At 57.3% G+C, this 22,884-nt stretch overlaps 3 protein-coding genes across 4 annotated transcripts in view; all 3 read left to right on the forward strand.

Moving 5' to 3' along the window:
• The window catches only part of FBXO42 (F-box protein 42), a 48,570-nt gene extending 44,950 nt beyond the window's left edge, over positions 1-3,620 (forward strand). The window contains exons 8-10 of the mRNA XM_074924983.1: positions 957-1,013; positions 1,485-1,601; positions 2,375-3,620. Of these exons, the coding sequence (XP_074781084.1) occupies positions 957-1,013; positions 1,485-1,601; positions 2,375-3,472 (1,272 nt within the window). The 3' untranslated portion in view covers positions 3,473-3,620. The remainder of the gene's footprint in view (positions 1-956; positions 1,014-1,484; positions 1,602-2,374) is intronic.
• A 2,523-nt stretch (positions 3,621-6,143) lies between these two features.
• CPLANE2 (ciliogenesis and planar polarity effector complex subunit 2) lies at positions 6,144-8,214 on the forward strand. Of its 2 annotated transcripts, none has more exons than XM_074924891.1 (6): positions 6,144-6,180; positions 6,673-6,793; positions 6,890-7,042; positions 7,135-7,259; positions 7,365-7,504; positions 7,897-8,214. In XM_074924891.1, the coding sequence occupies exons 2-6, from the start codon at positions 6,688-6,690 to the stop codon at positions 8,123-8,125; spliced, it is 753 nt and encodes a 250-aa protein (XP_074780992.1). In that variant the 5' UTR covers positions 6,144-6,180; positions 6,673-6,687; the 3' UTR covers positions 8,126-8,214. The 2 variants fall into 2 exon arrangements, with proteins under 2 accessions (XP_074780992.1, XP_074780991.1); XM_074924890.1 differs by having other exon boundaries at positions 7,170-7,259.
• A 1,104-nt stretch (positions 8,215-9,318) lies between these two features.
• On the forward strand, positions 9,319-22,744 carry EPHA2 (EPH receptor A2). The gene is made up of 17 exons (XM_074925171.1): positions 9,319-9,481; positions 12,773-12,840; positions 13,442-14,105; positions 15,041-15,196; positions 15,312-15,644; positions 15,753-15,877; positions 16,096-16,255; positions 16,347-16,446; positions 16,563-16,618; positions 16,699-16,824; positions 16,914-17,096; positions 17,451-17,512; positions 17,625-17,834; positions 17,921-18,070; positions 18,663-18,856; positions 20,798-20,953; positions 21,915-22,744. Exons 1-17 carry the CDS (start codon positions 9,319-9,321, stop codon positions 22,018-22,020), a joined length of 3,012 nt encoding a protein of 1,003 aa, XP_074781272.1. The 3' UTR covers positions 22,021-22,744.
• Positions 22,745-22,884: the final 140 nt, after the last annotated feature.

The following is a 22,884-nucleotide window of genomic DNA, read 5'->3' on the forward strand; positions in this document are numbered from 1 at the left end:
AGGCAGCTCTCAGCAGTTTGTCTGAAAGCTAGCACCCCATTTCCAGGTTATCTTTGCAGCCTTTGCCCGGCGGGCCCTTGTTTTCCCTCGCCATCTGTTCTGTGAGACTGCACGTTTAATCTCCCTAACGCTTAGGCAGGTACCATGCCATGCCTTGCACATGACTCAGAACTCTAATGAGCATTTCTAGAAAACAAATTGCTGTTTTAACCCAGCGATCGTCCCCCGTGGCGTTTAAGATCAATGAAGTGTTATCACGAGTTGGTTTGGCTCAGGGCCCTTTTGATTACTTCGCTCTTCTGATTCTCAGTTCGAGTGACTCTGGATTGTACCCGCTCAAAGCACCGCTCTGGCAGCACCTGTTTTATTGCCTGCCTGGAGCAGGGAGCTCGTGGGAGTCCCCCGCCTTGATGCAGGTGTCTCCATCCCTGCCTTCCCTCCGTGGTCCCCAGGAAGATGGTCAGTGGTTCATCTCAGCCTAGCAGGGCACCCAGAAGAGATCAGATGGGTCATGGTTGGAAGGTTCCTTTCCATCCACTGGAAAAAGAGACTAAGGGAGCAGCTCACCCACAACCAGCATCTAACAAGTAATTGCTGCAAGCACGTGCCCTCCCACACAATCCTGCCACCCTTATTTGAAGCGGGGCGTCAAGTCCTCTGCGCTTTGGCCTAGCTTTGGGTAGGGTAGTTGCTCTCCTCTGGAAGAGAAACTGGTTTGTGAGTCGTTTGGGACAAGGCAGTGGTGTGAACCCTGCACCCCACTTTGCCTCAGGCCCAGTAAAACCTGCTCTCAACCCCAGCTCCACTCCTCATCCAGGGGCAGACAAAATTCGTCAGCGTCTATGTAGCTGAGAAGCCATAACCTGGCTCTGCCTGTGCTTGGAGGCCTTGCCAAAATCACAGGGAACAGCTTTGTGTCCTTCCTGGTCTGAAATGCTGTTCTTTGTCCCCTCCAGATTGTAATAGACAACGAAACCATTTTAATCCTCGGTGGCTGTGGTGGTCCCAACGCAGTAAGTATCCGGGGGGGAGCGTGGGCATGAACCACACGCGTCTGGCTGTAACTGTGAGCCCTGGGTCTGGACTGGGGAGAGGACGGACCCTGCACGTTACCCAGGTGGCATTTTATTCTGCAAATCTGGGCACCCACGTGGTAGATTTTCCAGAGAAGCTGTCTGGCTATGGCTAAAGCTGCTTTAATTAAGAAAAAAGCACCCCAGGCGCTGAGCAGCTCGCCAAGATTAATTGAGCCTTGGAAGAATTAGCCCTGATTTTATACTGGATAGAAGACAGAGATGAAGGATTTGTCCGTGGCCATAGTAGGGTGTGGTCACTGCTGGGCGGTCAGATCCTGATCTGGGTCACCGTTCCTCTGTCTGCAGCAGGAAAGCGCTGCTCCTACCTCTGATGGGATGATCTCAGCAGCAAACCAGGCTCCCAAATCTCAAACCGGACTCCTAAATCTGTCATGCTTTTCTTTGCAGCTGTTTAAAGACGCCTGGTTACTGCACATGCATGCGAACCCCTGGACGTGGCAGCCGCTCAAGGTGGAGAACGAAGACCACGGAGCCCCGGAGCTGTGGTGCCATCCTGCCTGCAGGGTACGGACGCAGTGGAGTCTCTGCTCTCTCATATCCGTCCTTTGATCTTTATTGCCTGTCCAGAATGCTCCATAATGGCCAAGAAAGCCAACAGCATCCTGGCTTGTATCAGCAATAGTGTGACCAGCAGAAGCAGGGAGGTGACAGTCCCTCTGTGCTCTGCACTGGTGAGGCCACACCTGGAGGGTTGTGTCCAGGTTTGGGCACCTCAATCCGAGAGAGATCTCGAGGGGCTGGAGCGAGGGCAGAGGAGGGCAACGAGGCTGGGGAAGGGCTGGGAGAATCAATCCTGTGAGGAGCCAGGGAAGGAGCTGGGAGTGTTCAGTGTGAGGAGGAGGAGGCTGAGGGGAGCCCTCATCCCTCTCTGCAGCTCCTGACAGGACATTGCAGAGAGGCTGGGGCTGGGCTCTGCCCACAGGGAATTAGTGACAGAACAAGAGGGAACGGCTTGAAACTGTGACAGGGGAGGGTCAGACTGGACATGAGGGAAAAATGTTTCACAAAAGAGTGGTCAGAGAGTGGAACAGGCTGCCCAGGGAGGGGGGAGTCCCCATCCCTGGGGGTGTTTAAGGGCCATTGGGATGAGCTGTGGGGGGATGTGGGGTAGGGGAGAACTTTGTAGAGTCGGGCTGAGGGTTGGACTCGCTGATCCCAAGGGTTTTTTCCAACCGGAATGATTCTGTGATTCTGTGATAATCCTTTTTTTCCCCCAGTACAGCACAAAGAGTCACCCTGCCATTTGCAACCTGTTACCTCCTCTTCTCCTCTTCCAGGTGGGACAGTGCGTTGTGGTCTTTAGCCAAGCTCCCAGCGGGAGAGCTCCGCTGAGTCCCAGCTTGAACTCTCGCCCCTCTCCCATCAGTGCCACGCCGCCTGCCCTGGTCCCTGAAACGCGGGAATATCGTTCTCAGTCTCCCGTCAGGAACACGGACGAAGCTCCCTGCGTCAACGGCCGCTGGGGCACCTTGCGACCCAGAGCGCAGAGACAAACGCCCTCGGGATCCCGGGAAGGCAGCCTCTCCCCGGCCAGAGGGGACAGTTCCCCTGTTCTCAACGGTGGGAGTTTGTCACCCGGAGCCACAGCGGCCGGCGGAGCCTCCTTGGACAGCCCCGTGCAGGTCGTGTCGCCCAGCACACCTTCGGCGGCTGAAGGATACGACCTCAAAGTGGGGCTCGCCCTGGCGCCACGACGAGGATCGCTGCCGGAGCAGAAAGACCTGCGTTTGGGATCCGTCGACTTGAACTGGGAACAGAAACCAGCTTCCATCCTCTGCCAGATGGACGGGGTGGAGGGCAGGACGGTCGGCACTGGCATGAGGAACCCCCCCGAGCAGACCAACGGCATCCACACACCGCCCCACGTCGCCAGCTCCCTCCCGGGGGCCGTCTCCCCCAGCGCGCTCCGGAGGAGCTTGGAGGCCGTCAAAGCTCTCTCTTCCAAAGGCTCCTCGGCTTCTGCGGCATTGAGCCCTCCCCTGGCTTCTTCCCCGGGGTCCCCGGGCACTGAGACGGGCTCGGCGGCGCGTCCAGGCTCTACCCAAGGCGACGGCCATTCCTTACCTCCCATCGCTCGCCGCCTGGGCCACCACCCTCCCCAGTCCCTCAACGTGGGGAAGCCTTTATACCAGAGCATGAACTGCAAACCCATGCAGATGTACGTGCTGGACATTAAAGACACCAAGGAGAAAGGACGAGTCAAATGGAAAGTGTTCAACAGCAGTTCGGTGGTGGGGCCGCCCGAAACCAGTTTACACACAGTGGTGCAAGGCCGAGGGGAGTTAATCATATTCGGTGGCCTCATGGACAAGAAACAAAACGTGAAATACTATCCCAAAACAAATGCCTTGTACTTTGTGCGAGCAAAAAGATAATGCGGCCTGAGCCCTTCGCCACCATCACCTTCTCCCCTCCCTCCCCGCGGCTCTTCCCTCTCCTTTCCAAGCCCTTAACTCTGTCACACAAGCGTTCCAACTGTGAATTTGGGAGCAAGAAACCAATAAAGTCCAAGCAAAACCTCCAGCGCTGCCCCGCCGGTTCCCAGTAAGGTCCCAGTTAAGCGAATTGTGTTTACAGGCGGGGAAGGACCCACACCGCTGTGATCCAAGCCAAGGATTTGGGGTGAGCACGTAGGGAAATCTGCCATCCAGTGTCCTCTTGAGGTTGGTTTTTATTTTCCAGGGGTTTGAGAGGTTTCGTATCTCTCCAAAACTCCTCGCGGGATGTGAGTAAAAGGGGTTTTATACGAACAAACCAAATACCGGCAGGCAGGAGGCTGTTGGCTTGCGCGCACTGATTATTTCCGTGCTTGACTCCGTAAGGAAAGCAACAGCAATACCCCACCAGGAATCTTCCAGTGCTGCAAACCTTTGCTCGACACAAACATGATGCCTTTTTTTTTTGCCTCTCACCCCTTTGGACTGCCAGTCTCATTCCTGTCCTCCATCCAGGACCATGAGAAGGAAGAAAGGACAGGGTTTTTGCATCAAGATGCCAAAAATATTAAGAATTAGCTGCGCGTTAGCATCCTCCCCTCCCTGCCCTGTGCTGGATCAAGCTGGATCAGGCTCCAGGATCAGTCCTGATCCCTTCTGATCAGCAAAAAAAACCTTTAAAAGTCCCATTATTCCCCAACACCAAGAAAGCTGGCTGCCCATTCCCTGCTAGACATGAAGGTTTCATTTCACTCAACAGCTTTACCCATTCAAGGCTGAACCAGCACCTTGTAGCCTGGGACCAGGGTCCTTTTTTTCTAGTCAAAAGGGTGAATATTGGTAAATTTGAGGGCGTGAGCAGCCCTGATAGCAGTAACTGCACCTCATCTTTGCACGTGCCTCCTTCTGCAAAGACCTAAACAAATAAAAATCCGAAGGGATTGAACCTGTGCGTCCTTCTGGGACAACCTCCCCCCTTCCCTTTCCCCTCGAGATGATGGGGGGGTGGGAAAAATGGGCGGATTCTGCCAGGTTTTGGTCAACAACCTCCAGCAGCCAAAAAGGAGGGAACCCTCCCCAAACCGGCAGTGCCATGACGTGGCCCCTTTCCCTTCTTTTCTCCCCCCCCTCTTCTCCCCGTCTGTCCCCACTGAGCTTTTTGCCGGTCAGAGCCTTAAATCGCATCCCAGCCGCGTGGGGATGGGGAGGGTTTTGCTTCGTCTGCGGCTTTTCCACCTCTGTAAATATTTTCCACCTCGTTAAATCCAGCCTCTCCCGCTCCAGTCCCAAACGTATTTGATTTGTCCTAAGGGAAGGCAAAATGCAGTTTTTACCCCTAAAACCTCAGGAGCACCTAGGGTGATCTATGAAATATTTCTTCTCTGCTTTAAGCTTCACCATGGGGAAGGCGATCGGGGCTTCGGCATTGATTACCCCCTCCCCTTTGCATGTCTCTTGTCATCCACCCCCCACCCCCCCCACCCCAAAAAAAAAAAAAAGTCAAAAAAGGGATGGACGGTGCGTCGGCGTTGGGTTGACATCCTTCTCCTCGCACGGAGCATCCCTCGAGGGGTGTTTTCCCAACGTTTCCATCATCTCCATCCTCAACCAGTCCCAAAATGCCCCCAACTGGCCCCAAACCCACCGAGGGGCTGGAGCCGTCCCTCCTCCGCCCCCCTCAGTCGCGGAAAGGCATGTTCTGCGCCGTTAATGATGAATTCAGCCCAAATTTTGACACACGCACCCCCCCACCCCCTGCGCCGTGAGCTGCTGGTGCTGTGAGCGAGGTGTGTCCCCCCCTCCTGCGACTCAGGTGTCCCCCCACATTGTTGTCCCAGGCTCGGCCAAGCGTAGGAATGAAAAGCGATTTTCGGTCATATTTAAAATCTTGTGTACATTTTGGGGGGGGTGGGGGGGTGGGGTGTTAATGGGTTCCTCCTCCTCCCCCCCCCCCCCCCCCCCATCCCAATGAATTTTTAGCGGTTTAACAAATAAAAAGGAAAAGAAATGGATGGTTGGTCCTTTTGGGGAGGGGGTTGGGGGGTGGAAATGCTGTGGAGGGAAACACCCGTGCTGCTCTCCCAGCGAGTTTGGGGGTGAAAGGAGGGATTTGGGGTCTTTTGGGGTATTAAAAGGCCATATTTCTACCAGGGGATGTTAGAGCAAGAAACAGAGAGGGGAAAAAAGGGGGGCACAAGTTTGGGGGGAGCAAAAAAGGGGGTAGTGCTGGGAAGTGGGGACCCCAAAGCCTGGGGGGCTAGAAATTGGGGATGGGGACCCCCAAATCCGGCCAGCACTGGAAACTGGGGACCCCAAAGCCGGGGGGGTGGGGGGGTGGGTGTTGGAAACGGGGCTCCCACGGGCGGGGGTGGCTGGAAATTGCGGACCCCGGAGAGGGCAGCGCTGGGCGCAGGCCACGGCGTCGTGCCAGGACAGGCCCCGAGCGGCCCCCAAATGGCCCCGAGGGGCCCGGGGCACCCACAGCCTACAGGGACCCCCCACCTCCATCAGCTTGGGGGGGCGAAAACCCTGCCCTGCGCCGGGGCGGCCCCTTCCGCACCGCCTGCGCATGCGCCGCAGCGAGGGGGCGGGGCGCAGGCGGTACCACGCCCTCTAATGACGTCATCGCGGGGCGGAAGCGGGCGCAGGTGAGGCGGCGGGGCCGCGCCTTAAAGGGGCCGCGGGCGGGGCGGGGGGACCCCGTGGAGGGGTTCAAGGACACAATGGAGGGGTGCAGGAGCCCGGGGGGGGCGAAGAGATGCTGAAACCCCAGGGGGGTGTCAGAGACCCCAGAGGGGGGGCATGCAGGGTCCCCGGGGAGGGATCAGGGACCTCACAGGAGGATGCTGGGACCCCAAGGGGGGTGTCAGGGACACTGGGGGGGGATCAGGGACCCCAGGGAGGGGTCAGGGACCCCAGAGGGGTGCTGGGACCCCAAGGGGGGTGTCAGGGACACTGGGGGCGGTCAGGGACCTCATGGGGGGGTCAGAGACCTCACAGGAGGATGCTGTGACCCCAAGGGGGGGTCGGAGACACTGGTGGGGGGGGTTAGAAGGGGTCACCCTCCCCCAAGCTGCAGGGTGCAGTGACCCCCTACGGAAAAAGTTCTGGTGGGGGGTGGATCTTCTGTGTACCCCCAGGTTTCGGGGGGGTGCATGGCGGCGCGGGGGGGCTCGGTGCTGGAGCCGGGCTGGCTCCTGTCCCCCGCTGGCCGTCCCTACCTGGACTCCATCCTGCAGAAGAACCAGCGGCGCGTGTTCGGTGAGCCCACACACCCTGCCTCCCCCCGCCTCAAAACGGGGTGCCAACACCCCAAAAAAAAACCAAATCACCACACCCGCTCCCCCACTTCTAAAGGTCTGCTGGAGCACCCAGCGCTGCCCCCCAGCTTGGCCGCCCCCATCGTCACCTACAAACTCTTCGTCTCCGGCAAAAGCGGCGTCGGCAAGACGGCCTTGGTGGCCACGTTGGGGGGGACCCCCGTGTCCCCTGTCCACCACGAGACCCTGGGTATGTCATGGGTGGGGGGACACAGGCAGCACCCCCAGTGTCCCCTGGGGGGGACTGTCTGTCAGTGTGTGTGTCCCCCACACACAACCCAGGCATAGAGGTCACCACCGTCTACTGGCCGGCCAAGCCGCGGGCCAGCGGCCGCCCCGTCATCTTCCAGCTCCATTTTTGGGATTGCGGGGACAGCGCCCTGAAAAAATTTGAGCATCTCCTGCCTGTAAGTTCACCGGGGGTGGGGGGACACACAAGTTTTGGGGACACACACACGCACACAGAGGACACCCCCCCGGTGATGGTGGTCGCCCTCCCGCTGCCTTCCCAGGCTTGTAAGGAGGAAGCAGACGCCATCCTCTTCCTCTTCTCCTTCACCGACCGCTCGTCCTTCGAGGAGCTGCCAGCCCAGATGAGCCGCGTGGTCGGCCCCGACGAAGAAAACCTCGTTAAGGTGGTCGTCGGCACCAAGTATCCTTCTCGGGGGGGCCCTTGGAGATGTCCGCATCACCCCACAAGCGGGTTTGCACCCCCATATTTCGCACCACTTGGCATCTCAGTAGGCTGAGAACGTGCACGCTTCATTACACCAATGGGTTCAGAGCTTCCCCTTATTTTTAGGGAGTTTTCCCCCCACCAGGGTGGGTTTTTCTGGGTTTTGGTGTCTCCCTTGACCATGTGTCCCCCACACACAAGCAGGTTTGCACCCCCATGTATTACACCACTCAGCACCTTGGTGGGCTGAGAACATTCACACTTCGTTCCACCGATGGATTGGCCCCTCCCACTTTTTTTATGGGGTTTTGAGGGGATTTTCAGACTGTTGGTGTCTCCCTTGACCACGTGTGTCCACCCTGCACCAGATTCGACCTGTCCCCACAGGCGGATGTGACAGAGGGGGACGTGACGGCCTTTGAGGGGACCTGGGGGGTGCCAGTGCTGCGGGCGGGCAGCAGGCCAGGGGCCGGGGGGGGGCGCGGGGGGCTGGCCCGGGTCGCCCCCCTCCTCGATGCCCTGGTGGAGAGTCTCTGGCGTCGAGACCAAATCACCGCCGGCATCGCCCCGGGGGATGAGGGGTCCCCCCCGGGCTGAACGCCCCTGTCGTGGGGCAGGTTTGGGGGGGCCTCTGCGGCATCGGGGGGTCCCTCAGCGCAGCTTCTGCTCCCCCCCCCCCCCATTAAACCGTGCTGCCAGCCCGTATCTGTGATGGGGGAGCTGCTGGGGGGGGGAAGGTGGTTTTTGACCAAAATCCGCTTTCTTTCCACTAAAAAGATCCTGGGGTGCCCTGACTCATCCAAATTGGGGTGCTGGGGGGAGTGGGGGATTCGGGGGGGTGGGGCATTTTGGGGGGGATGGGGGTGCTGCAGGTGCTGGGGGATTTGGGGGGATGGGGGTGCTGGGGATGATGCAGGTTTTGGGGTGCTGGGGGACTTGGGGGGATTTGAGGTGCGTGGGGGTGCTGAGGGATTTGGGGTACTGGGGGAGTCGGGGGGATTTGGGGTGCTGGGGGTGCTGGGGAAGACGCAGGATTTGGGGTGCTGCGGGATCATGGGCATGTTACAGGATTTGGGGTGCTGGGGGGGATTGGGGGTGCTGCAGGATGTGGGGTGCTGCGGGGTGCTGGGGGATTTGGGGTGCTTGGGAGTGCCGGGGCCCGATCCAGCCCCCCAAGCTGGACCCAGACTCCGCTCCCCGGCGTGGCAGAAAACCGGCATTATTTTTAGGCCGGAAAAAGCCGATTTCTGGTCCGGCCTCTTTCCGTCCCAGAGGACGCGGGACCCGGGGAAGGGGGGGGGGGGGGGAAGGCAGCATCGCCCCCCCAAACCAGCCACCCCCCACCCGGTGTCCCGTGTCCCCCCCACTTTCCAACTGGTGGGCGGAGGGAGGGGCCGGTAGTAGCCGCTTGGCCCCGCCCCCTGCCCTCATTGGCTGCCGGCCCCCCCCCTTCCCACGCCGTTTAATGAATGAAAGGGGAAGGGGGTGGCGGGGGGCGCGTTAACCCCTTCGGGGCCGGAGCGGGGGGGGCGCACACGGTGCTGCGGGACGGATCCGGCCCCACGCACCGAGCCCCGCGGGACGGATCCAGACACCCCCCCCCAAAAAAACCCATGTGTGCTGCCTCATGGGGGGTCCCAGCCCCCCTCTTTCCCCACGCCCCCCCCCCCCCCCCACCCTGCCCACTTCTCATCCTCAAGCTCGGGCCCTCCCAGTCCCATACTGGTGGGTACTGGGAGCGGCTCCTGTCCCTTTAAGAGCGGGCGTGGCCGGGTGACATCACTCGGGACATGAATGAACAGGAGCGGAGTGCTCAGCCCCACACACCCCACAGAGCTGCCTGCGGGGTGCACCCCGGGTCCCCCCCAAACCCCCCCCCCGCCATGGCGGGCACCCCCCCGACCTTCACCCTCCTCTTCCTCACCGCCATCACCCACCTGGCAGCCGAGGAAGGTGAGTTCCACGCTGGGGGGGGGGGGGCACCCCAAAACCCACTTGTTGGGGTGCGGCGGGGGGGTAGGGGGGCGCGCGAAGGTGTGTGGTGGTTTTGGGGTAGGTTTGAGCGGTTTGGGGGGGCTGAGAGGTTTGGGGGGGGGCTGGGGAGCTCCACCAAAAGAAAGGATGAAGGGGGGTGTCCCCCCCCCCAAAAAAAAAAGGGGGCGCCCATGGGTGCGGCGGCGAATCACCGGCTGGTGGGGCGCATTTTGGGGGAGAAAAAGTTAAAATGAAGGTGGGAAAGTTCAAAAGGGAGAGGAAGTTAAAAAGGGGGAGGAGAGAGTTAAAAGGGGGGGGAGATAAAGTGGGGGGAAAGAGTCTGAAATGGGGAGGGAGCTAAAGTGGGGAGCAAAAAGCTAAAATAGGAGGAAAAAAAGCTAAAATGGGGGGAAAACCAAGAGTTTTAGGCAACTTTTTCCATGCAGAGCGTCCGGCTCGTGCACTGGGGCTGAATCCTGCTGGGTGCCCCCCAAAAGAAGTCTGACAGTGTTTAGGACCGAGGGGATTAAAAAAAAAAAAAACAAAAAACACCCTAAAAAAAGAGGAAAGTCACCCTAAAATGAAGCGTTTCCCATGGCCGGCGATGGGCCGGGCAGGATCCGGCCCGGGGAGCTGGAAAACAATGTCAGGAAAACCCCAAAAAGTGCTGGGAAAAACAAGCAGCGTCCTGACCTCCACCTCGCAACGCTTCCCCGACCGATTTTTGGGCTCAGTTTGGGGGCGTTTGGGTAAAAAAAAGGGTAAAAAAAATACTTTTTTTTTTTCTTTTTTTTTTTTTTTTTTTAATTGAGGTTTGTAAAAACTCCGGCTGAAGGGTTTAATCTGTCGCTTTTTGAGGGAAAGGTGGAAGGATCCGGCCCCAAATCGGAGGCTGGGGGATGGTTTGGGATGGCAAATACCCCCCCTAAAAAATAATAATGGGGTAAGAAACCCTAAAATGAGGGGGGTTTAAGTGCTGGAGGGAAGGCAGGGGGGGTGACCCCTGTGGCAGGGACCCCCAACCGCCTCCACGCGGCTGCGGGATTTGAGGCACATTCCTGAAGTGCCGATTCCCGGGAGGGATCCTTGGGGACATCGGGATTTTGGGGGCAATAAATGCAGAAAAGGGGAAAGTGTAGAGAGAGTAGCGGGATTTGAGGGGGCTTGGAAGGGGGGCGGGTGCTTCCCGTTGTTTGGAAAGGGTGAAATCCAGTGGGATGGGGAGGTTGGGGGGTGCTGGGTGCCCCGGCTGGATCCTGCGCTGCCCAGTCTGAGGTTTGGGGTGTCCCCGAGGGCAGGGAGGGGGTTAAGGGGGGGTGCAGAGGGACAGGGATGCAAGTGGGGGGTGCAGTGTGGTGATGGCACCAGCAGCGGCCACGCGGATGGGGACAGTGACAGCGACAGGGCAGGGACTGTGGACGGTCATGGGGACAGCGGTGGAGACGGTGGTGGCCGTGAAGGCATTGATGGCCATGGCCATGGGAGTGGGGGTGGCCATGGGATGGCGATGGTCATGTTGTTGGCCATGGCCATGTTGACAATGGTGCTGGAGGTGGTGGTGGCCATGGAGTTGGCCATGGAGTTGGCCATGGAGATGGTCATGGCCACAGTGGAGATGTTGATGGTGGTGACAATGACGATGGCAATAGCAGTGGCCGAGGGGGTGCAGGTGGCAGCAGGGATGGGGGTGCAGATGCCGATGGTGATGGCACCAAATGTGCCAACAGCACCGGTGGCCCCGGGCGTGGGTGCGCCCTTGGGTGCTGCACCCCTTGACTCAACAGCCACAGTCCCGGGTTTCTCCCCTGACTCACCCCCACCACAGCCCCCGGGGGGGTGGGGGACACCCTGCAGAGAACCCACCAACTCAGCTCATGTGCCAGCCTCCCGCCGGCTTTCCGCTCTCCGGAGGCACGCGGGGGGATTTCCAGCCGCAGGAAAGCCGGGATATCCGCCCCGGCATCCTTCCTGACCCCGGGCATGGCGGGGGGGGGACACAGCGGAGCCACGTGTGTGTCCCCAACCATGTTCTTGGGGTTTCCCACCCCCCTAGACTTTCCCCTCTTGGGGCATGTCACGAGCACACCCATTCTCAGTGGAGGCAGTTGAAGGGGGGGGGGGATCCATCCCCGAAACTCCACCACCCCGTTGGGATCCATCCCGCCGGCGTGAACTCGGGCGTCCGGGCGCATTCCTGGGGGGTGATTCACCGGAGTGGGGGGGCCACCAGTCAGCACTTCCCTCCCGGCCCTCAGCGGCCTCCTCTTCCTCTCCCGGGCTGGATTTGGCCACCGCCCTCGCTGGGGCGGCCGACAAGCCACGGCAAGTCCACCCGGCCTCGGCACCGTGCAGAGCTCTGCCTCGGTTTCCCCTCTTTCAGGGGGCAGGGGGTGTCCCTGGGGGTCTTCTCGTGTGGGTCCAAAGGGAATCTATTGGGACTGGGAGTATCTCGGGCTCTAAGGGACACCTGTGGGTCCCGGGAGGGTTTGCAGGTCCTGGGGACATCCATGAGTCATGGGGACATCTGTGGGAATTGGGTGCTTCTGTGGGTCCTGGGGGACATCTGTGGGTCCCAGAGATGTACACATGGGTCCTGGGGAACATCCATGGGTCCTGGGGGACATCCATGGGTCTCAGGGATATACACGTGGGTCCTGGGGGACATTCATGGGTCCTGGAGGGCATCTGTGGGTCCCAGAGGCACCTGTAGGTCCCAGGGTCCTGGAGGGGACATCTGTGGGTCCTGGGGGATATCCATGTGTCCCAGTGATATACACGTGGGTCGTGGAGGACATATGTGGGTCCCAGGGATGTACACATGGGTCCTAAGGGATGTCTGTGGGTCCTGGGGGACATCTGTGGGTCCCAGAGGCATCTGTGAGTCCCAGAGATGTACACATGGGTCCTGGGGAACATTCATGGGTCCTGGGGGACATCCATGGGTCTCAGGGATATACATGTGGGTCCTGGGGGACATCCATGGGTCCTGGAGGGCATCTGTGGGTCCCAGAGTCATCTGTGGGTCCCAGGGTCCTGGAGGGGACATCTGTGGGTCCTAGGGGACATTTGTGGGTCCCAGGGATGTACATATGAGTCCGGGGGGGGCATCTGCATGTCCCAGAGGCATCTGGTGGGTCCCAGGGACATCCATGGGTCCGAGGGGTGTATTGGTGGCACCTGCAGGCCATGGGGCCATCCATGGGTCCTGGCGGCATCTCCCAGGCTTCGTGCCGTCCCCTCACCACTAACACCCCCCTCCTCTCCCCCCAGTCGTCCTGCTGGACTTCGCCAAGGCGCAGGGGGAGCTGGGCTGGCTCACCCAGCCCTACGGCAAAGGGGTGAGCACCCGCGGACCCAGGCGCCGAGAGCCCACACCGGGGATGGGGACGGGGACATCCAAGGGGAACCTCCGTGGGGATGGGGACGTCCATGGGGACCTGGTTGGGGATGGAGACCTCTGTGGGGATGGGGACATCTATTGGGATGGGGTCAAGGGCATCCTTGGGCACCTCCGTGGGGATCTGGCTGGGGATGGGGACCTCCGTTGGGAGGGGACATCCATGGGGATGGGGGCAGGGGTGTCCATGGGGACCTCTTTGCGGATGGGGACAGGGACCTCCATGAGGGATGGGGACCCACATGGGGGATAGGGGTGGGGACATCCATGGGAGTGGGAACAGGGGGCATCCAGGGGGATGGGGACACCCATGGAGATGGGGTTGGGGACATCCAGAGGGCTGGGGATATTCACTGGGATGGAGACCTCCATTGGGATGGGGTTGGGGTCCTCCATGGGCACAGGGGCACTCATGGGGACGGAGACAGGGACATCCATGGGGATGAGGACGAGCACCTTCATGGAGACCGGGGGCACCACCCACGCTGCCTCAGTTTCCCCCCATAGCACTGTTTTCTCTCTCTCGGGGTGGGGGGGCGCAGTGGGACCTGCTGCAGAACGTGCTGAACGACTCCTTGATCTACATCTACTCGGTGTGCAACGTGCTGGAGGGCGAGCAGGAGAACTGGCTCCGCACCAACTGGATCTACCGCGGGGTGGCCCAACGCATCTTCATCGAACTCCAATTCACCGTCCGCGACTGCAACAGCTTCCCCACCGCCGGCGGCGGCTCCTGCAAGGAGACCTTCAACCTCTACTACGCCGAATCCGACGTGGATTACGGCACCAACTTCCAGAAGAGACAGTTCAAGAAGATCGACACCATCGCTCCGGATGAAATCACCGTCCAGGATGATTTTGCTTCCCGGAATGTTAAACTCAACGTTGAGGTGCGATCGGTGGGACCTCTCCGTCGGAAAGGTTTCTACTTGGCTTTCCAAGATTTGGGAGCTTGCGTGGCGTTGCTTTCCGTGCGGATTTATTACAAGAGGTGCCCGGCTGTTTTACGGGGAATGGCTCGTTTCCCCGAAACGGTGGCCGGCGTCGATTCGCAGACCTTGGCCGAGGTGCGGGGAACGTGTGTGGAGGAGGCGGTGGCTGACCAAGCTCCGGCGCTGCATTGCAACGCCGACGGCGAGTGGCTGGTGCCCATCGGGGAGTGCCTGTGCCGGGCTGGCTATGAGAAAGTGGGAGAAAGTTGCCAAGGTAGAGCTTGAGGGGGGGTAAATTGGGTTTGGGGAGGGGGACTGAGGACGTACCAGCTCGGTGCATGCCAGGGGATAGAAAGGAGTGGTGGAGAAATGAGGTGTTGGCCCCGAAATTCTCCATCCTGGATCCTCAGCCTCGAGCATCACCAGTGCAGTGAGCACGGCAGGGCTCAGAGGGAGAGGGGTGGGCTGGGGGGAGTCCTGCCGCCATTGTAGGCATGGAGCTGCAAAATAAGGTGAAATACCCTAAAATCCCCACTCTGGGTTGGAGGGATGAGGTGTTAGCCCCAAAATTCCCCATCCTGGATCCCCAGCCTTGAGCATCACTAGTGCAGTGAGTGCAGGAGGGCTCAGCCAGGAGAGGGGGGGCCGCGGGGAAGGGTCCCAGTAATAATGGAAGCTGCAAAAATAAGGTGAAATTCTCTAAAGTCCCTGCTTTGGGTGGGAGAAATGAGGTGTTGGCACCAAAATTCCCCATCCTGGATCCTCAACCTTGAGCATCACCAGTGCAATGAGCGCGGCAGGGCTCAGCCAGGAGGGGGGCTTGGGGGGAGGTCTTGTCACCTCTGTGGGCACAAAGCTGCAAAATAAGGTGAAATACCCTAAAATCCTCACTCTGGGTCAGAAGAATGAGGTGGCAGCACTGAAATCCTCCATCCTGGATCCTTGACCCAGAGCATCACTAGTGCAGTGAGTGTAGGCGGGCTCAGCTGGGAGAGGGGGTGCCGGCGGGGGGGGGGGGGCGGGGGGAGGGCGTCCCTATAATAAAGAAGCTGCAAAATAAGGGGAAATACCCAAAAATCCCCACTCTGGGTGCTTGGGGAGTCGGGGGGGGAGGTGACCCTCTAAAACCCAACCCTGAGTGAGGATGCTGTGGGTGAGGAGGGGGCATTGGGGGTCTCACCGGTGTCACTGTGTGTGTGTCCCCCCCAGCTTGCCCCCCCGGCTCCTTCAAGGCCGCGGTGTCCCCGAGCGGCTGCCAGCCCTGCCCGCCCCACACCCTGCCCTCTCCTGCCGCCGCCGCCGCCTGCCCCTGCCAGGACGGCTTCTTCCGCGCCCCCGCTGACCCCCCCGACGACCCCTGCACCCGTAAGTGACCATTTTTTTTTTTGTGGGGGGGGGGGGGGTGGAAACTGAGGCACGGTGTAGCCACCCCGCCTCCGACACCTCTCTCTGCTCTCTGTCCCCCCCCACTCCTCTCCAGGTCCCCCCTCGCCCCCTCAAGGTGTCACAGCCGTGGGGCTGGGGGCCACAGTGCAGCTACGCTGGTCCCCCCCCGCCGACCCCGGTGGCCGCGGGGATGTCACCTACAGCGTCACCTGCGAGCAGTGCTGGCCCGAGAGCGGGGAGTGCCGTCCCTGTGACGGGGGGGTGCGCTACTCGCAGCCCCCCCGGGGGTTGACAGGGACGGGGGTCACCGTCACCGACCTGGAGCCACACGTCAACTACACCTTCACCGTCGAAGCCCGGAATGGGGTGTCATCCTACAGCCACCACCGTAGCGTGGCCACCACCACCATCAGCGTCAACCAGACGGGTAAGGGGCCACCAGCATCTCCTACACCTTCCCTCCATCATGGGGACACCTCCATGATGTCACATCCCTAATGGGGACACCTCCGTGACAACCCTGTCCCCACGGCAGAGCCACCCCGGGTGACGTCGGTGAGCCTGGATGGACGGACGGCCACCAGCTTGGTCCTCTCCTGGACGGTGCCACCGCGGCAGCAGAGTCGGGTCTGGAAGTACGAGGTCACCTACAGCAAGAAGGTCCGTCTGGTGTCAGGGCTTCAGCCCACCAGCCCCAAATCCATCCCCCCCACCTGTGTCACCTCCATCCACGTCACCTCCATTCTTGCCCCCATCCGTGTCACCCCCTCCATCCGTGTCACCCCCTCCATCCGTGTCACCTCCATCCACGTCACCCCCCCCATCTGTGTCACCTCCACCCACATCATCTCCATCCTTGCCCCCACCCATGTCCCCAGGTGGATGAGAACAGCTACTCGGTGCTGCGCTGCGAGGGCAACTCTGTCACCCTCCCCAAGTTGTCCCCTGCCACCGCCTACGTGGTGCGGGTCCAGGCGCTCACCCCAGACGGCCACGGCGCCTACAGCCCCCAGCACGAGTTTGAGACCCTGCCTGAGGGTGAGGACCAAAGGGGCCGGGCAGGATTTTGGGGTGGGGGGGTCCAAGGGGTGCATGGTTCACCCCAGACCCCCCCAAATTGTCCCTGCAGGTGCCGAGGCCATGGCATCCACCGCCGTCATCAGCGGCTCCGTTGCTGGTGTCTTCTTCGTCCTCCTCCTCTTGGCTGCTCTACTCTATGTTCTCCGTCGGTAAGGAGATAAGAACCCCCCAAACCTCCCCCTAAAACCCTGCAGTAACATTTTTCCACCACTAAAGATGGATGAGGAATGATTTTTTGGGGGGGAAAAATGGTGTTTTTCCCCAGGAAAAAGAGGTCACGGCCACGCCAGTCCGCTGAGGACGTCTACTTCTCCAAGTCAGGTGAGAAATGGGATGGTGGGGTCAGTGGGGATGGGTGGGGGGTGACATGGGTGCTGACCCCCACCATCGTCACCCCACAGACCAGCTGAAGCCCCTCAAGACCTACGTTGACCCCCACACCTACGAAGACCCCAACCAAGCCATGCTGAAGTTCACCACCGAGATCCCTCCATCCTTCATCACCCGACAGAAGGTCATCGGTGCCGGTAGGTTCTCAGGTGGCTTCGTCACCCCAAAGACACCCCAAAATTGGACCAGGGTGGGGGGTTTAATCATCCCCCCTTCCTCTGAGCAGGTGAATTTGGGGAGGTCTACAAAGGCACCCTGAAGCGTGGTAAGAAGGAGGTGCCGGTGGCCATCAAGACCTTGAAGGTGGGCTACACGGAGAAGCAACGGGTGGACTTCTTGAGCGAAGCCACAATCATGGGACAGTTCTGCCACCACAACATCATCCGCCTGGAAGGGGTCGTCTCCAAGTGTGAGTTGTGTTCCCCCCCCCTCAAAAAAAAACCCCAATTTCCCTGCAAAACACCCCAGAGAAACACTATATAAAAATAGGGTGTTTTGAGCAACAATGCATGGGGGGGGTGGGGCTTTTGGGGGGAGGGTTGGGCGGGGTTTTTTTGTTTTGGGGGGTTGAGGATGTTTCAGTTTTGGGGGAGGTTGAGAGGTTTTTTGGGGTTTGTTGGTTTTTTTGTTTGATTGGGGTGGATGGGTGGGCTTTTTGGTGGGTTGCATTGTTCTGGGGGGTTGGGGATTTTTTTGGGGGGTGAGGGTTTTGGGGGATGTGTTTGGGTTTTCTTGACTCATTTTGGATCTTTTTTTGGTACAGACAAGCCTTTCATGATCATCACGGAGTACATGGAGAACGGCGCGCTGGATAAATTCCTGCGGGTAAGTGAAGTGTGGTGGCAACGTCCCACCCCGGGGCAAAAAACCCACCAAAAACTCCCACAGGAGGTGGGACGAGAGATGGATTTAAGACTGGATTTTCCCCTTTTTCCAGGAAAAAGAGGGGGAATTTGGTGTCATCCAGCTGGTGGGGATGTTGAGGGGCATTGCCGCCGGCATGAAGTACTTGGCCAACATGAATTATGTCCACCGGGATCTGGCCGCCCGGAACATCTTGGTGAACAGCAACCTGGTGTGCAAAGTGTCCGATTTTGGGCTCTCAAGGGTGTTGGAAGATGACCCTGAAGCCACCTACACCACCAGCGTAAGTGCCACCAAGACGGGGTGGTTGGCCAACTGGGGTTGGATTTATTTGGGGGGGTTGCAGTGTTGACCCCAATGTTGCCATAGGGTGGGAAGATCCCCATCCGTTGGACGGCCCCCGAAGCCATCTCCTACCGCAAGTTCACCTCAGCCAGCGACGTCTGGAGCTACGGCATCGTCATGTGGGAGGTGATGTCCTACGGCGAGCGCCCGTACTGGGAGCTCTCAAACCATGAGGTGAGCACCCGCCCTCCTCCACCACCAGTTTTGGGCCCCTCACCCCAAAAAGGCCATTGAATGACTCGAGCGTGGCCAGAGAAGGGCAACGGAGCTGGGGCAGGGTCTGGAGCACAGGTCTGCTGGGGAGCGGCTGGGGGAACTGGGGGGGTTCAGTCTGGAGAAGAGGAGGCTGAGGGGAGACCTCCTGGCCCTCTGCAACCCCCTGCCAGGAGGGTGCAGAGAGGGGGGATGAGTCTCTGGAGCCAAGGCCCCAGCGCCAGGCCCCGAGGGAATGGCCTCAAGCTGCCCAGGGCAGGGTCAGGCTGGCTCTGAGGAAGGATTTCTGTGCAGAAGGGGCTGCTGGGCGTTGGAATGGGCTGCCCAGGGCAGGGGGGGAGTCCCCGGGATCCCTGGAGGGGTTGAAGAGTCGGGCTGAGCCAGCGCTGAGGGATCTGGTGGAGTTGGGAACGGTCAGGGTGAGGGTCATGGTTGGGCTGGAGGAGCTGCAAGGGCTTTTCCTACCTAGATGATTCTGCTATTTTTTTGGGGGGGCGGGAGGGTTGTTCTTGTGAACGGACAGCGCGGCTCAACCTCCTCCTGCTCCTCACAGGTGATGAAGGCCATCAACGAGGGCTTCCGCCTCCCCGCCCCGCTGGATTGCCCCTCGGCCATCTACCAGCTGATGATGCAGTGCTGGCAGCAGGAGCGCGCCCGACGCCCCAAGTTCGCCGACATCGTCAGCATCCTCGACAAACTCATCCGCGCCCCCGAGTCCCTCAAGGCTTTGGCCGACTTCGACCCCCGGTGAGCAGCGGGGCGAGACGGGCCGGGGCACGGGGGGGCGAGGAAAGGGGAGCGATTTGCGGCAGCACGTGCTGCATCATGCAAGGGGGCATCTTGGCGTTTTTGCATTGCTTTTTTTCATCTTTGCTTTTTTTTTTTTGCGTTGTTTTGGGCAGTTTGGCATTCTTGCCCTCCTTTTTGCACCTTGGTATTCTACTTTTTTTTCATATTTGATTTTTTTTTTCATTGTTTTTTGTGGTTTTGCATGCTTCCACTCCTCTTTGCACTTTGGCATTCTTGCGCTTTCTTCATATTTGCAATTTTCTGCATATTTTTGGGGCAGTTTTGCAGTCTTGCACTCCTTTTTGCACTTTCGCATTCTTGCACTTTCTTAATCTTCGCATTTTTTTACATTTTTTGGGCAGTTTTGCATTTTTGCACTCCTGTTTGCACCTTGGCCGTTCTTGCGCTTTTTTGCATCTTGCTTTTTTTTTCATCATTTTTTGTCTCTCTGCATTCTTGCACTTTTTTTCATCTTTGCATTATCGCACTTTACTGCTTCTTTGCGTTCTTGAACTTTTCCATCTTTGCATTCTTCTATTGATTTCTGCATCTTTGCATTCTCACACTCTTTTTTGCACCATTCACATCCTCGTGTCACTTTTTGCCTCTCTTCATTCTCCCACCCTTTATTGCATCTTTACATTTTTGCATTGGTTTTTGCCTCTCTGCGTTCTTGCACACTCCTTACGCATCTGTGCTTTCCTTTAATTGATATTGCCATTTTTTGTTCTTGCACTCTTTTCTACATATTTTCATTTTTACTGGTTTTGCAGTTTTGCATTCTTGCGTTCTTTTCTGATTCTTCGCATCTGTGCTTTTTATTTTTTTATTATTTTTTTTTCCATTTGGTATTTTCACATTGTTTCTTGCTTTTTAGCATCTTTGCCTCAGTTTTTGCATTTCCACTTTTTGCGTTACTCTGAATCTTCACATCTCTGCATTCTTTTTTACATCTGTGCACTTTCGCATCGCCTCTCACTTTTTTTGCACTATTTGCATTATAATTTTGGTTTCCTGCATTCCGTCTTGCACTGCCTTTTTGCCGTTACGTTTTGCCTCTTTGCACTGGGGCGTTGTTTAGTGCATCTCCACACCTTCTGTGTTGCTTTTTTGCAGTTGTGCTTTTTTTTGCCACTCTATTTCAGTGTAATTTTTTGCATCCTTCCATTCCTGCATCATTTTTCGTAGCTTTCAATTTTTATATTAATTTTTGCATCTTTCCATTCCTGGAACATTTTTTCCTCTTTCAATCTCTGCATTATTTTTTGCATCCTTGCATTTTTTTCATTCTCTCTTTCATCCTTCCATTTTTGCATCATTTTTTTGCATCTTTGCGTTTCTACATTATTTTTTGCATCCTTTCATTTCTGCGTGATTTTTGCATCCTTCCATTTTGGCATCTTTTTTGCATCTTTGCATTTCTGCATTAGTGTTTGCACCATTTTCATTTCTGCATTATTTTTGCATCCTTGCATTCTCATATTCCCTTTTCCATCTCTCCATTTCTGCATCAGTTTTGCATCCTTCCATTTTCGCATCATTTTTTTGCACCCTTGAATTTCTGCATCTTTTTTTTTTTTCGCATCTTTGCATTTCTGCATTACTTTTTGCACCGTTTTGTTTCTGCATTATTTTTGCATCTTTGCATTTTTGCATTCCCTTTTCCATCTTTCCCTTTCTGCACCATTTTTTGCACCATTTCATTTTTTGCATTTTCTTTTTCATCCTTCCATCTTCGCATTTTTTTCATCCTTTCATTTCTACACCCTTTTTTTTTTTTTTCACCTTTGCGTTTCCACATCTGTTCTCGATCCTCTCATTTCTGCATTGTTTTGCCCATCCTCCCATTTCTGCGCCGGTTTTTGTGCCCCCCCTTTCCTCACACCCTGTGCCCCCCAGGGTCTCCATCCGCCTGCCCAGCACCAGCGGCTCCGAGGGCGTCCCCTTCCGCTCCGTCCCCGAGTGGCTGGAGTCCATCCGCATGCCCCAGTACACGGAGCACTTCATGGCCTCGGGCTACAGCACCATCGAGAAGGTCCTGCAGATGACCAGCGAGTGAGTCCCCTTGGTGGCCCCATACTGGCCCCTCGGTGTCCCCACACTTCCCCCATGCCCCTTTGGTATTGCCATATTGTCCCCATACTGTCCCCATGGTATCCCCATGCTGTCCCTGCGATGTGTCCCTGTGGTGTCCCCTTAGTGTCCCCATATTGTACCCTTAATATTCCTATACTGTCCCCATACTGTCCCCATATCATCCCCATGCTGTCCCTATGCTATGTCACCATGCTGTCCCCTTGATATTCCCATATTGTCCCCATGGTGTCCCCATAGTGTCCCCTTGATACTCCCATACTGTCCCCATGGTGCCCCTTTGGTGTTCCCATATTGTCCTCATGCTGTCCCTGTGGTGTGTCCCCATAGTGTCCCCTTGGTGTCTCCATAGTGTCCCCTTGATACTCCCATACTGTCCCCATGGCATCCCCATACCATCCCCATGCTGTCCCTGTGGTGTGTCCCCTTGGTGTCCCTATACTGTCCCTATACCATCCCTATGGTGTGTCCCCATGGTGTCCCCATACCATCCCCATCCTGTCCCTGTGGTGTGTCTCCGTGGTGTCCCCATGGTGTCCCCCCCCCAGCTCCCGTGGGGACAGGGACGTGCTGGGAAAGGAAGCCATTTCCGTGGCGTTGGCGTGCCTGGCCCAAGGGACGGGATAAAATTAGACGTTCCCTGGCCAGGATCTGGCCAGAGAGGTCGGGATGAGCCGTGTCCATCTGTCTGTCCCCTGGGAATAGCCGGGAGGGGGTGGGGGGATGAGGCACTGGCGGGCCCCCCAAAACCAGGATGGAGCTGGATCCGTCCCCACAGGATGCCCAAGGGATGCCCCCCCCCCCCCCCCCCCCCCCCCACACACACACACACACACAAACCCCGCTCCCACCCGGACCTTTTTTAGGCTCTTTCCACCCCAATAAACCTTATTTTTATCTCTCCCCCCCCCCTTATTTCCAGTGACATCAAGAAAATCGGGGTGCGTCTGCCGGGGCACCAGAAGCGCATCGCCTACAGCCTGCTGGGGCTGCAGGAGCAGGTCGGTGCTGGGGGGGTCCCCATTTAACCCCCCAGCACCCCCGAAGTACTTGAAAGCAACCAAATGAAGACACCCCCCCCTCCTCCCCGAGGGGTTTATTTATTATTTCTATTATTATTAAGGGTTTTTTTTATAGTATTATTATTATTATCCTCCGGGGTTGGGGACGAAACGGGTGTCACCTCCATCCTTCCACCACCACCCCCCATGCCCAAAAATATGAAAATTAAATTTCAAGTTCATTTCGGGCTGGGAGGGGAGTGTGTTTTAGCAGATTTTTCCTCTCTTTTTTTTCCCACATTTCAAGAAAAAAAAGGGCTCAGCCCAAAACTGGCTTATTTTTGCTGTTTTCTCCCTATTTATTCCTCTCCCACCGGGTTTTGGGGTGTTTTTTATTTTTCCCCTTTAAGGCTGATCTGCCAGTGTTACCTTTTCCTTTTATTTTTTAACCTAATTTATTCTATTTTTGTATATTTATTGCAAAGAAGCAAAGGTCATGTCAGATTTGGGAGAGCAAAAAGGGGGAAAACTGAAAGAAAAAAAAAAAACACAAAAACCCGGATCCCTTTTTTTTTTTTTCTCCTTTTTTTTTTTTCATGGATTTTTGGAGGTTTGGGGGATTTTTTGTGGGGTTTTGATTCAAATAAAATATGCTTCTTTTTTTTGTTTTTCTATAATATTGGCATTTCCCACTGGCTTGCTGAGATTGCAGAAATTTGGGGGGCAAAGAGGTATGGGGGGGGATTTTTCCCTCGGTTTTAAGGGGGTTTAAGGGTGTTTTTAGGTGGTTTTAAATGATTTGTAAGGAGTTTTTAAGGGGTTTAAGGGCTTTTAGGGTTGTTTTTAAGGGGTTTTAGGGATGTTTCTAAAGGGGGGCTCTAAGGGGGAGTT

This window comes from Athene noctua, chromosome 22 (genome assembly GCF_965140245.1).
Source record: "Athene noctua chromosome 22, bAthNoc1.hap1.1, whole genome shotgun sequence".
Taxonomy (NCBI): domain Eukaryota; kingdom Metazoa; phylum Chordata; class Aves; order Strigiformes; family Strigidae; genus Athene; species Athene noctua.

Bases quoted from the DNA above. Each gene is read 5' to 3' on its own strand.
- CPLANE2 (XM_074924890.1), top strand. From the start codon at position 6,149: ATGACGTCATCGCGGGGCGGAAGCGGGCGCAG. The intron at 6,794-6,889 runs GTGAGCCCACAC...CCACTTCTAAAG, and splicing joins GAACCAGCGGCGCGTGTTCG to GTCTGCTGGAGCACCCAGCG. The intron at 7,043-7,169 runs GTATGTCATGGG...TGGCCGGCCAAG, and splicing joins TGTCCACCACGAGACCCTGG to CCGCGGGCCAGCGGCCGCCC.
- EPHA2 (XM_074925171.1), top strand. From the start codon at position 9,319: ATGAATGAACAGGAGCGGAGTGCTCAGCCCCACACACCCCACAGAGCT. The intron at 15,878-16,095 runs GTCCGTCTGGTG...CCATGTCCCCAG, and splicing joins AGGTCACCTACAGCAAGAAG to GTGGATGAGAACAGCTACTC. The intron at 17,513-17,624 runs GTAAGTGAAGTG...CCCTTTTTCCAG, and splicing joins CGCTGGATAAATTCCTGCGG to GAAAAAGAGGGGGAATTTGG.